We start from the raw sequence: 12864 nt of genomic DNA, 5'->3' as shown, positions 1-12864 counted from the left end.
GGGGGGGGGACCCGAAGAAAAAGAAGGTTGGACTCTATTTTAGTGCAGAATTGCTTAGAGGACACCACAGTGAACATATTTATTGGCAGTCGTAAATTATGAATTTAAATTGAGGTCTTTTCTGTGTGTTTATGGTTCGTAAGTTGCCTCGAGTTCTGTAAGGCAGAAAGGCGGCTAATAAATGCTTTAAATAAATAAGTAAACCTTGCTTGGCTTCTAGTTACCTGGGAGAAAAGTGGGTTTATAAACGTTTTAAACAGACCTAGTGATGAGTGGATTAAAATTGCGAGAAACTTGAGAGCAAGATAGGTAAGAGCCAGCAAGAGCCTATTCTGCAGTAAAAGCCTGAGAGAAATCAAAACCGCCTTTTTTTCCTTACGCACTTTCTCCCCCCCCCCCATGCAGTTACCTGGAGGAGGCGGTGATGCACTTAGACCACAGCGACCCCATCACCCGTGACCACATGGGCTCGGTGATGAACCAGGTGCGGCAGAAGCTCTTCCAGTTCCTGCAGGCGGAGCCTCACAACACCCTGAGCAAGCCAGCGCGGCGTCTGATGATCATGCTTCAAGGCCTGGCCACGCCCAGCATGTCCTAACAGGGCCGGTCCATCTCTCGCGCAAGGGGGCCCGTCGTTGCTAACCAAACTCGGCTTTGTTTTTCCCCCTTTCTGTCCCCCCCACCCCCATCCTTTTAAAGAGCTTCTGCTAGGGAAACTCATCCACGCGCCCAGTGTGTGGCTAGAGAAGGCGGCGAAGCTCAGCTGCGTATAATGCAGGATCACACTTATTTTCTGTGCGAGCGGAAACACCCCCGTGCACCCCACCCTCCCAGCAGCCGGCTCTCTTTGTACTTGTACAAGCTGATGCACAGAGGCACTGACACCGCTGTCCCTCCCATGAATGTCTCTGGGCTCCCGCCCCAGGGAAAGCAAAGCATCTTTGCGCTCAGCTAAGGGGGAAATGGTCCGAGGTCCCGGCCGGAGGGGGTAGGCAGCTGCTTGGGGTCGTGGTAGCCACAGTGAGGGGGTTGCCCCCCCCAGCTACGCCACTTGCAGGTTGGAGGGCAGGAAAGTACACGTAAGCCCACCCGTGTTGCAGAGGGAGCACCGGTTCTTTGTGTTCGATGGAGCATGTTCACTGATCAGAAAGTTTTCCGTTAGGTTTTTTTTGTTTGTTTGTTTGTTTTGGCTTTTACACCACTCCCCCTCCCCGTCCTTTTTATCTAGGATCTTAAAAATCTTTCATTTTTGAATAATGTTTAAAAAAAAATAAATAAATGACTTTTTTGGAAGAAAAGAGAGGTGCTGCGTTCGTTTCTCTGTGGGTTTGGTAAGAGCTTCACCACTTCTTCGTCTCCATCTGTCCTGTTTTGGTGATGCAGCTTCGAAGAAGGGGGGGGGAGTGTTTCTTTGGGGGGAGGTTTCTGCATTTCTGTTCCTTATTTATGCCTGTTGGGTTTGTGTGACTACCAAACAAATAAATAAGATGGGAGGGGGTGGGTGGGATCTGAGGCAGGAGTGATAAGGGATTTGAAAATGTCATTCATCTGTCCAAATCTTCTCCTCTTGGGAACTTGAGCAGTCCAAATTCCACAAGTCCCCCTTTTTCTTCTTAAGAGCCAGTTTGGTGTAGTGGTTAGGAGCACAGACTCTAATCTCGGAGAACCAGATTTGATTCCCCACTCCTCCACATGCAGCTGCTGGCATGACCTTGGGTCAGTCACAAGTTCTCTCAGAGCTGTTCTCTCAAGGGCAGTTCTCGAAAGAGCTCTCTCAGCCCCACCTACCTCACAGGGTGTCTGTTGTGGGGAGGGGAAGGGAAAGGGATTGTAAGCTGCTCTGAGACTTATCCAGGCGGGGTATAAATCCAATCTCCTCCTCTCCTTTTCCTCCTTCCTGTGTTAACCGTCTCCCAACTGCTCTCAACCGTTCCTTGTGTGTTCAGTCCTCATTGAGCTATTTGGATGGGTTTTTTTCCTCTCCTCTTTGTCATTCAGTTGATTTACACAATTGTCTGTCTTCATTCCTGAAGAGTTCCCAGAGGAAGTAGAAACTTTTTCCCTTGTCAGTAAGTGACCTAGTTTTGCTGTATTCAAGGTATAAGCTTTCTTGTGTATGTATGCTTCCTCAGATGCAGTGAGACAGAATTTCCTCAAGTTCTACATACAGGAAGATGTGGGAAGGGCAGCCGTCAGGAAAGGCCAGTCAGAGCCAAGATGCATAAGTAAGGCTGAAATTGTATCAAGGAGGCCGGTAAGATCAATGAATGGCAGCAAATTAGCACACAAAATGTGGGAGCTAATGAACATGTGAGAACAAAGCTCTCACGTTTGTGTGCTGATTTGCTGCCACTCATTGATCTTACTGGCCTCCTTGATACCATCTTAGCCTTACTTATGCCTCTTGGCTCTGACTGGCCCTTCCTGACAGCTGCTCCCCCCCCCCATCTTCTTGTATGGTATGGCTTGAGGGAATTCTGTTTTGCTGTATCTGAGGAAGTGTGCTTGCGCACGAAAGCTTATACCCTGAATAAAACTTTGTTGGTCTTAACGGTGCCACCGGACTCAAACTTTGTTCTGCTGCTTCAGACCAACAAGGCCGCCCACCCGGATCTAGTTTTGCTGTGTTTGTGACTGGCATGAGCCGCCTGCTTTGCTCTCAGATACAAAGTGGTGTTGATGATCCATGAAGCTTCTTTCTGCTGAGTCCGACCCTTGATCTGCCAAGGTGGGTGTTGCCTACTCTGACTGGCAGCAGCTCTCTAAGGTCTCAGGCAGAGGTCTGGCGCATCAACTGCGACATGGTCCATAACTTGAGATGCCGGGAATTGAACTGGGGACCTTCTGGCCAAGCCGGGTGCTCTCCCACTGAGCTACAGCCCCAACGTGATCTACCACCAGGGCTGCTTTGCAGTCTATTTCTGCTGTCCTTATGCTTGCAGACAAGTAAAGTTTTTTTTCAGTTTGATGACAGAAAAGTCACCTTTAAGCTGTAGCACTGGGTTGCCATTTTGGCGAATGTGGAGCTGTGGGGTGAATTCGGGCTCCCGGTGAGCCATGGGGCATGACACAGATATGCTTTGCCAAGGCCTGGTGGTTCAGGCACCCCCTGCAAGACTCTTACCATGACATGGCCAGCGTAGTGTAGTAATTCAGAGTGTTAGACCTAGTATCTGGGAGACCCAGATTCGAATCCCCACTTGTGCCAGTAGCGTCCAGTAACCACACGTACCAGATTGGCTAGTGCTGACTATACACACTGGATTTATTTCCACAGATATTTACACACAGTCTTTAAGCACTTATAGACTCCAAATCGTCATGCAGTCCGACAGAGTGCTTCGCATACAAGTCATCCACCAGAGTGAAGTGACTGCTCAAGTACTGTACACAATATATACATACACAGCACCAATCAGTGTCCAGTGCTGATTCATGGTGACATCATTTTGGCTGATGCAACTTAGATGCAGTCCTGTACCTGGTGACACATCATGTGACTCTCTCAACTGTCATTCCAGATCAGGATGATCTACACCATTTAACATTACCAGGCTGTCATCTTGCCCCCATACAGAACAGTATGCCGTCAGTGCCAGGGAAGCTCAATGGGTGACCTTGGGCTAGTCTCACTCAGCCTAACCTACCTCACAGGGTTGTTGTGAGGACAGAATGGAGGAGAGGAGAATGATATTAAGACCCTTTGGGTTCCCATTGGGGAGAGAAGTAGGGTATAAATGAATTAAGTAAATATTTGTCTTTTTTTAGAAACGAGGTAGGTTTTTTGTATTCACGCTGCGTGAGATTTTATGCATGGGATGCAGTTTTAAGCAGGTGAACAGTTCACATGTTTTATCGGGCTCCCTGAGGCTGGCCAAGGCGTCCTTTCAGCTCGCATTTCCCATCATGCTTTGCAAGTCTTCATGGCTTATGTGCCCATCCGTACAGCAAGGCAGCAGCTATAGAGTTACCTCCTAGAGCTTATGCCCTTGTCCTTCCTGCCCTACCCCCAAACAGCCTAGGAGGACAGAAATGCGCACACTTCTGGGGCTGCCCTTCTCATCACCGAGCCATTGAGAAGGGGGGGGGGGCAATAGGCTGTTCTCCCAGAGAGAAGGCAGCTGTGGCGTCCGTCCTTCAAAAGTCTCGACCAGGGAGGCAGCGGCAGCCAGCTGTTCAGATCAAGGTCTGTGCCTATTAGAGGGTCACATCTTATTCGCATTCCAACCATTGGGCTGTTGCTCCCGTTGCAACTCGAGATATTGAAAAGGGCTTTAGGGATTAAAGTATTCAGGAGGGAAATATCCCCTTCCCAGCTGGCTCTTGTGCAAAGAGTGGAGTGGGGGGAATGAACTGGGCTGCTTGATCTGTTCTGGTTGCATTGGGGGGGGGGAATGCATGCCGTCGTGTATCAGCTACCCCTTTCTCCCTTCTCCTCTGCCAAAGGTCTCCAAGCAGTCCTTTCTGTAGGCTTGCTTTGACACTCTTCCCACCTGCCCTATTTTTGCTTCTCCTGCAGCTGCTAGTCTGTCCTTGTTTCTGTTGGCTGATGCGAACAGTACTTCTCTGTAATCCTGTCATCTTCTGATACCATCGGATCCATTTAACTACTGGGGCATCCTCTCTCTGAATCTCTCCAGTTTTGTTGGGGTCCCCAGCCATTTTTGCTCTGTAGGCAGAACAGCATAAAGGGAGCCCTGCAAGTTTCCTGGGGACTGATCTCAACAAGGTGGTGCTCTGGAACGGGCTGGGGCACGCAGAAGAATTAAATTGTAAAGCCCTGGAATGGTTTGAATGGACTGCACCGTTTCCAGCTGTCTGTTTAAAAAGTCCAGTTACGAGTGGGTTTTTCTAAAATGCCATGCACAAAGATTCACAGAAGAGCGAGAGAAGTCCAAGGAGATGAGGCAGGAGATAAATGTTTAAAGTAAATAAAATTTTAAACAAATCACCCCTCCTCTCGGCTTGTGTTGCTGGTTTTCTACGAATGGGGAAATCAGAATACAGACGACAACGTTCCAAAGTGAGATCCTCCGCTTTATTTGGCTTGCCATATCTGACACTGACCAATTTGTCTTCCACTAATGTATCTAGTCCTTCGAAACTGAATTGGTGGACATCGATACAATGATCGCATGAGTTACTTTCTCCTACGGCAGGGCCCACCGAGACCTGGATTACCCAGGCTAGTCCAGTCTCATCAGAACTCAAAAGCTTCGTGGGTTGGCCCTGTTCAGTCAGAGAAGGAAACCCGGGGTTGCTATGCAGGCGATGGCAATGACAAGCCAACTTGGTCTGGACAATTTTGTCTGCTAATTTGCTGCCATTCATTGATCTTACCAGCCTCCTTGATACAATTTCAGCCTTACTTATGCATCTAGGCTCTGACTGGCCTTTCCTGACAGCTGCCCTCCCCCCATCTTCCTGTATGTAGAACTTGAGGAAATTCTGTCTCACTGTATCTGAGGAAGCATGCATACACAAGAAAGCTCATACCTTGAATACAGCAAAACTAGGTCACTTACTGACAAGGGAAAAAGTTTCTACTTCCTCTGGGAACTCTTCAGGAATGAAGACAGACAATTGTGTAAATCAACTTGGTCTGGACAGTAGATTCACGAAAAGCAAGAAGGAAATGCTTCTTTAGACAACAATTAAAATATGGAACTCGCTGCCGGGGGATGTAGTGATGGCCACAGGCACTGACAGCTCTAAAAGGGGATTAGACCGATTCATGGAGGGCAGGTCCACCGGTGACTACTGGTCACTAAAGGGAACCTTCACGTTCAGAGGCACTGAATCTCTGAATAGCAGTGCCAGCAGACAACGTTAGGGGAAGGCCCCAGCTTCTATGCCCTCTTTGTTGGACTGCTAGAGGGACGGGTTAGCCAAGGTGTGAGACAGGATGCTGGACTAGATGGACTGCTGGACTAGATGGACCATGCGCATGAAAGCTTAGACCCAGAATTAAACTTTCTCGGTCAAAGGTGCCACCGGACTCAAACTTTCTTCAACTGGTGGCTATGCTCACTGTTAGTGAAACTGTTATAGTGGTTCCTGCAGGCAGTTCACGAAGACAGGTGTCCCCAAGCCATCTTCCCCGTCCTCAGGAAGCACAAAAAGGAGGAACAGTTTGCCTCCGATGGCACCCACGGCGCAGTCACAGATCCAAGAGGGCTGCAGGAGACCAAGAGATAGATCAAGGTGAGTTGCCATGTTTGTCGGTCTGAAGCAGCAGAAAAGAGCAAGATTCCAGTAGCACCTTCAGGACTAGCAAAAAATTGTGGCAGGGGGGTATGAGCGTTCGTGAGTCACTGCTCGCTTCTTCAGATATTCACTTCTTCGGGTATCTGAAGAAGTGGGCAGTGACCAGGGGTTATTTCGTAGAAAAAGAGGTGCCGGAGCTCATTTGCATAACTCATTACCATAACCTATGCATATGCCACACCCCCTGACATCACCGGAAGTGTGTCAGAAGGCAACACCCACCGTTCAGCTGGACTGTTTTGGATTGCTAGCTAGGGGGGGGGGGGAGAACGTGCAGATCCACCGTCACAGAGGAGGGAGAGCTTGTACCTGAAGGCAGGCCAGGGGCGGGAGGCTCTGCAACTTACCTGGCTGCTTCTTGCTCCTCGTGGCCCAACTGAGAGCAGGGGGCACGGCTTGTTGCATGTGCCCACCCCCTGGGCTCCTTACTGCCGGAGCTCCGCTCCTGTGCGCTCCTGCAGGAAATGACCCCTGGCAGTGACTCAGAAAAGCTCATCCCCTGCCACATATTTTGTTAGATTGTAAGGTGCTCCTGGACTCTTGCTCTTTTCTAAAAACACCAAGAACTTGTGTTGCTGCAACTTGGCAATTGCTAGTTGCCAGCAGAGCACATTCCTTCTTAAAGACAGAGGGATCTCCTGAAGACAGTTTTTCCTCCCCTCAGCAACTAAGGGCAGAGTAAATCACAGTCCCGCCGGGGCCGAAGTTGGATGAAGTGGCTTCTGGGAGCAGGGGAGCGCTTCAACCACCTCCATGTTCTTCACAGGAGAGCTGAAGCATTGCGGCTGGGAATCATGTTCCCTCTAGCTGTGGAGTCTTGTGAGCAAAAATTCTACTTTGTGAGCTACTGACATTAAAGTTGTGAGCAGGTGATGTGGCCACTGCATAAATCAGTTTGCTCTAGAGAGCCATCCTTCCTGAGCTAAGACAAAAAATGTGTGAGCCACAGGCTAAAAAACTGTGAGCTAGCTCACACTAACTCAGCTTAGAGGGAACACTGGGGACAAGCCCCTTGCTTCCTGTTTCCATCATACACAATTTTAGCAAAAGTAAACAGGAGTCCCGTGACCCAACTAACCCCATTTCACTCTAACGGGAGATTCCAAAGTCCACTTCTTCCAACTCAGTGGTAGGGTTGCCACAATACTCCCTCAAAGCTGTGGAGTCATGTGAGCAAAAATTCTACTTTGTGAGCTACTGGCATGAAAGCTGTGAGCAAGCGATTTGGCTACTGCATACATTAGTTTGCTCTGGAGCCCTCCTTCCCGAGCTAAGACAAAAATGTGTGAGCCGGAGGCTAAACAACTGTGAGCTAGCTCACACTAACTCAGCTTAGGGGGGACACTGGGTTGCCAGCTCGTGGTTGGGAAAGACCTGGAGATTTTCAGGGGGGAATGTGGGGGTTGGGGAAGGGAGGGACCTCAACGTAGTATGATGCCATAGAGTCCACCCTCAAAGTTGCCATTGGGCGATTCTGCTTGCCTGTGTACTGGCTTACATGTGATCCATAGGAAGGCCACAGCTTTTTGGTAGTTGTGTCTATTTCTTCTTTGGCAGCTCTGGATTATAGAAGGTCAGCCTCCAGTAGATTGCTCTCAGTTCTTTGGCAGTCGGTGTTACAGTTTTCCCTGTGCAGGTTCTCTCAAGGGAAGACCCTTACGGAGGACACTCCTTAGAGCACGGGCGCTGTAAGGCAGTGAAGCAGAGTATGTGTCCTTAACGGTTCCATACTAGCGTCACCTTGTGCCCGGGTTACTTTAACAGAGGTATGTAAGCCTAATATCTTAATGCTTCTCTGGATAACCGTCTTCTTGACTCTGCATCTAGCATTCGCTCTGCATTTTCTCACCTGGGAGGAAAAAGTGCAGCTCAAAACGACATTCAAATACCCCGGGCCAGCGCCATACTGACTGCAAAGTCACCCCTGAACGGCCAGAAAATGGCCATAAATCCATGCAGAAGGTACCATAAAGACCAATGGTCAAAGGAAACGAAAGCGGCATGCAGTGTGGAGGCTACCCTAAAATCTGATGATCAAAGTAAGTGAAAGCAGCATGCAATGCAGAGGGGAATTTCTGTTTCAATGTGGGCTTGGTTAAAACAACAGAGAGGGAAATCCAATGAATGCAGAATCAGCCATTGTCACCAAGGGGAACTGATCTCTGTCATCTGGAGACCGGCTGTCATTCCAGGAGAGCTCCAGGCCCCACCTGGAGGTTGGCAACTGTACTCAGTGAACGGGTCCCTGGTTTATGAAGGAGGTCTGGAAAAAAAACAGTGGGGTGACGGATCCATGGAAAGCAAGTACAGAGTTAAAATGTAAAACTCCATCTAATTTAGAATCCCAGCTATGCTAAACTAGCTTATACCCAGAGGAGTTATCCATGTTAGTCTGTTGCCGCAAAATAGTAAAAAGCCCAGTAGCACTTTTAAGTCTAACAAACTTTCTTGTGGCATGTGCTTTTGAGAAACACAGCTCTCTTCATCAGATGCATGGAGGGTATCTGATGAAGAGAGCTGTGTTTCTCGAAAGCACATGCCACAAGAAAGTTTGTTAGACTTAAAAGTGCTACTGGGCTTTTTACTAGTTTATACCAGTGCCAGTGTTCCCTCTGAGCTGAGTTAGTGTGAGCTAGCTCACAGATTTTTGGCCTCCGACTCACACCTTTTTGTCTTAGCTCAGGAAGGATGGCTCCAGGACAAACTACTTTATGCAGTAGCCAAATCGCTTGCTCACAACTTTAATGCCAGTAGCTTGCAAAGTAGAATTTTTGCTCACAAGACTCCACAGCTTAGAGGGAGCATTGTAACAGGTGTAGAATTAAAGAATGTTAAAACTGTCTGACAACAAGATGAAAAATCTTAAATTCTGGTTCATTCCAGCTTGATAAGTAGGGTGAAACCTCTTAATAAATCCCCATTCCATCACTGTAGGTTAATTTTCACTATTATTTCAGGAGCCATGAAAGAAAAAGAAATATTTTTGAAATTCAATAAGTAGACCATTTGATCATAAGGGTCCTGGCAGGGCATTTAGGACTCCCTGCCTCCCCCGTCACATCCCCCACCCCTGGCTGCCTCAGGTCCTGCTCCCTTACTCTCAACCTTCACTAGAAAGGCAGGAAAAGTTGCCCTGTGAGAAGGGAGCACTCACTGGAGAAGGCCCTGAAGCTGAGAAAGATTGAAGGTAAAAGAAGGAGGAGACGGCAAAGACTGAGATGGTTAGACAGTGCAACAAACATGAAATTGAGCAAGCTCCGGAGGGTAGCAGAAGACAGGAGGGCCTGGCATGATGTGGTCCATGGGGTCCTGAAGAGTCGGACTGGGCTGTGCGAATGAACAACGAATTGGTGCACACCCTCAGCCAGAAGAGGGAGCTCTTGAGCACTAATTCCTATCAGAAAACCTGAACATGCTTTTGGACAGAGCAGAGGTTATAATAACGGGCATCCCAAATTCGTAACTGAAGCACTGAAAGTATTTCATCCCATTTGTGGCATTGTGTTGTTGTGAAATGGAACTCCATTTGATGGGCACAATACAACCGAAACAATGAAAGATTGAAACAATTTAAGAAGATCTGCTGCTTGGTAAACTGAGTGAACAGACACACACAAAAACCTAAGCGCAAAGTCCTCCTCCTTAAAAGACTCGTCTAAAGAAAAAGATTTCTTTTTAAAAATGTCTGAAAGAAAGCAGTTTTACAGACTGACAACTTTGCCAGACCCTACCCTTTCGGGTTCTGTATGCCATGTAATTTTTAAATTAGGAACTAAGAATCCATCACAGATTATTAATCATTGTGAATTGTTTGAGCATTTTAAGTGTTCCGTTGGAGTTTTCTTGCTGTTGAGATCCCACTGTATTCTTTTCTTACTCCCAAATGCTTATACCCTGGAAAATTTTGTGGGTCCCTAAGCTGCTACTGGACTTGCATGTTGTTCTAGTACTACAAACCTGGAAACCCGCCTAAAAGTATTTTATTCTATGATTAAAAAAAAATCTGCTCTTTTTTGCTCTTTAAAATCTTAAGTCATTACTGCTTGACAGTTGATTTCATAGTTCTCCCTGTTTCCCTGTCAGTTCTGCACAGGTTGTTAGGGAGGGTTAATTTGGAAAACTTAGGTGAAAAGGCAGTCTAAAAGCAATAACTTTATAAAAGCAATAACTTTATAAATAAATATACATACTCTAGTAGTAAACATTCACTGTTTTAAAAAATAAGTAATTTACAATTTTAAATTCACTGTTTGAAAACTGACTGTTTACTACTGGAAATATTTATAACTTGTTTTGAGAAATCTGTTGCATCTGTTACATAAGGAGCGCAGGTAATCTTTCCTTTATATCACAACAACCTTGTGAGGTAGGCGAGGCTGAGTGAGGCCTGGAACTCTGGTCTCCCTCCTCACTCTAACCACTACGCCCTGCTCCCTCTTTTATGCCCTCTCGAAACCTCTGAGTAAGAACATAAGAGAAGCCAATGCTGGATCAGGCCAATGACCCATCCCATCCAGTCCAACACTCTGTCACACAGAGACCAAAAATACCAGGTGCCATCAGGAGGTCCAGCAGTGGGGCCAGGACACTAGAAGCCCTCCCACTGTTGCCCCCCCCAAGCACCAGAATACAGAGCATCACTTGCCCCAGATGAAGAGTTCCTATCTATACCTCATGGCTAATAGCCACTGACGGACCTCTGCTCCATATGTTTATCCAATTCCCTCTTGAAGCTGTCCATGCTTGTAGCTACCACCACCTCCTCTGGCAGGGAATTCCAAGTGTTGATCACTCTTTGGGTGAAGAAGTACTTCCTTTTATCTGTTCTAACCCGACTGCTCAGCAATTTTACTGAGTGTCCACGAGTTCTTGTATTGTGAGAAAGGGAGAAAAGTACTTCTTTCTCTACCTGCTGTATCCCATGCATAATATTATAAACCTCAATCATGTCACCCCCTCAGCCATCGTTTCTCCAAGCTAAGGAGCCCCAAGCACTTTAACCTTTCTTCATAGGGAAAGTGTTCCAACCCTATTATCATTCTAGTTGCCCTTTTCTGCACTTTTCCCAATGAGGTAACCAGAACTGTACACAGTATTCCAAATGAGGTCACACTATTGATTTATACAGGGGCATTATGATACTGGCTGATTTGTTTTCAGTTCCCCTCCTAATAATCCCCAGCATAGTGTTGGACTTTTTTATTGCAGTCACACACTGTCTCAACATTTTCATACTACAACTCCAAGATCTCTCTCTTGGTCAGTCTCTGCCAGTTCGGACCACATCAACGTATACTTATAGTTAGGATTTTTTGCTCCGATGTGCATCACTTTGCACTTGGCCACACTGAATCCCATTTGCCATGTTGACACCCACTCACCCATCCTCGACAGATCCCTTTGGAGTGCCTCACAATCCTCCCTGCTTTTCACCACCCTGAACAACTTCATGTCATCTGCAAATTAAGCCACTTCACTGCCTACTCCCAACTCCAAATAATTAATGAACAAGTTAAAAAGCAATGGACCGAGTACTGATCCCTGCAGTACCCCACTGCTTACCACCCTCCACTGAGAAAATTGCCCATTTATAGTCACTCTGTTTCCTATTAATTAGCCAGTTTTTGATCCACAAAAGGACTAGTCCTTTTATCCCATGACTATTTAGCTTGCTTAGGATCCTTTGATGAGGTACTAGAGAATCTCTGCGTGTGAATTCCACAGGGCCCTCCAAGTTAAGACGGCTGCAGCCAAACAACTTTTGTGGCACATTCAAGGCAGAAAGAGACATATATATGAGGGGAGAGGTTTTCGCAGGCCGGTGTCTGTTTCCAGCTAGGCTCTCTGGCCTGCATTGGCAGCAGTTCCCCCACCCTTCTCCCAGCAGAAGGAAAGAGCAAGAGTCCAAGAGCACCTCCAAGACTAACATTTGTGACAGATCCAGGTGCGGTAGCTGTGTTGGGACTGAAGCAGCAGAACAAAGTTTGAGTGCAGAGGCACCTTTAAGAGCAACAAAGTTTGATTCAAGGCATAAGCTTTTGTGTGTGAGCACACTTCCTCAGATACAGTGAAACAGAATTTCCTCAAACATTACATATAGAAAGAGAAGGGGGGGGATTAGTTGCCAGGAAGGGCCAATTAGAGTCAAGGCCAAGAAAGAAACAAAACTGGTAACTTCCAATTTTTGTTTCCAATTTCGTTTCTGTCTCTTGATTCTTGACAACCAACCCCCCCTTTTCTACATGTAATGACTGAGGAAATTCTGTCTCACTGTGTCTGAGGAAGAGTGCGCATGTACATGAATAAAACTTTGTTGCGGGAGAGGAGGAGCTTTCGGGACTCACGGCTCCCCTCTGCCGCCCGGGTTCTTTCTTTCCTACTGCCCCAGACAGACTCTGCCCATCCTGAGCCGCCTTCTCCCACTCAGTAGTTTTGGGACCCTGCAGGAGAGGAGTGTCTGTCTGTCGTCTTCTTCCTTTTTTGTGCTCCGAGCCTCGCTTCCCGGCCGGCCGCCGCACTGCAGAGCTCGCAGCTGGAGGCCAAAAAAACCCCGACTCCCGTCCCGCTCCAGGCCGGGCGCGGCCGGGGCGAGGCTCC

The 12864-nt window shown here is 47.5% G+C and overlaps 2 protein-coding genes across 2 annotated transcripts in view; both read left to right on the top strand.

The window, feature by feature from the left end:
• The window catches only part of EDC4 (enhancer of mRNA decapping 4), a 46234-nt gene extending 45027 nt beyond the window's left edge, over window positions 1-1207 (top strand). The window contains exon 29 of the mRNA XM_015413954.1: window positions 406-1207. Within this exon, the coding sequence (XP_015269440.1) occupies window positions 406-598 (193 nt within the window). The 3' untranslated portion in view covers window positions 599-1207. The remainder of the gene's footprint in view (window positions 1-405) is intronic.
• Window positions 1208-3321: 2114 nt separating this feature from the next.
• Window positions 3322-12864, top strand: part of NRN1L (neuritin 1 like) — a 31193-nt gene continuing 21650 nt past the window's right edge. Inside the window, exon 1 of the mRNA XM_015413950.1 lies at window positions 3322-3381. Coding sequence (XP_015269436.1) covers window positions 3322-3381 — 60 coding nt within the window. The remainder of the gene's footprint in view (window positions 3382-12864) is intronic.

The sequence above is a fragment of the Gekko japonicus genome, unplaced genomic scaffold, assembly GCF_001447785.1.
Source record: "Gekko japonicus isolate JY-2015 unplaced genomic scaffold, Gekko_japonicus_V1.1 scaffold1921, whole genome shotgun sequence".
Classification (NCBI taxonomy): Eukaryota; Metazoa; Chordata; class Lepidosauria; order Squamata; family Gekkonidae; genus Gekko; species Gekko japonicus.
Note: the sequence above shows the minus strand (reverse complement) of the source record. Positions and strands in the feature narration are given on the sequence as shown.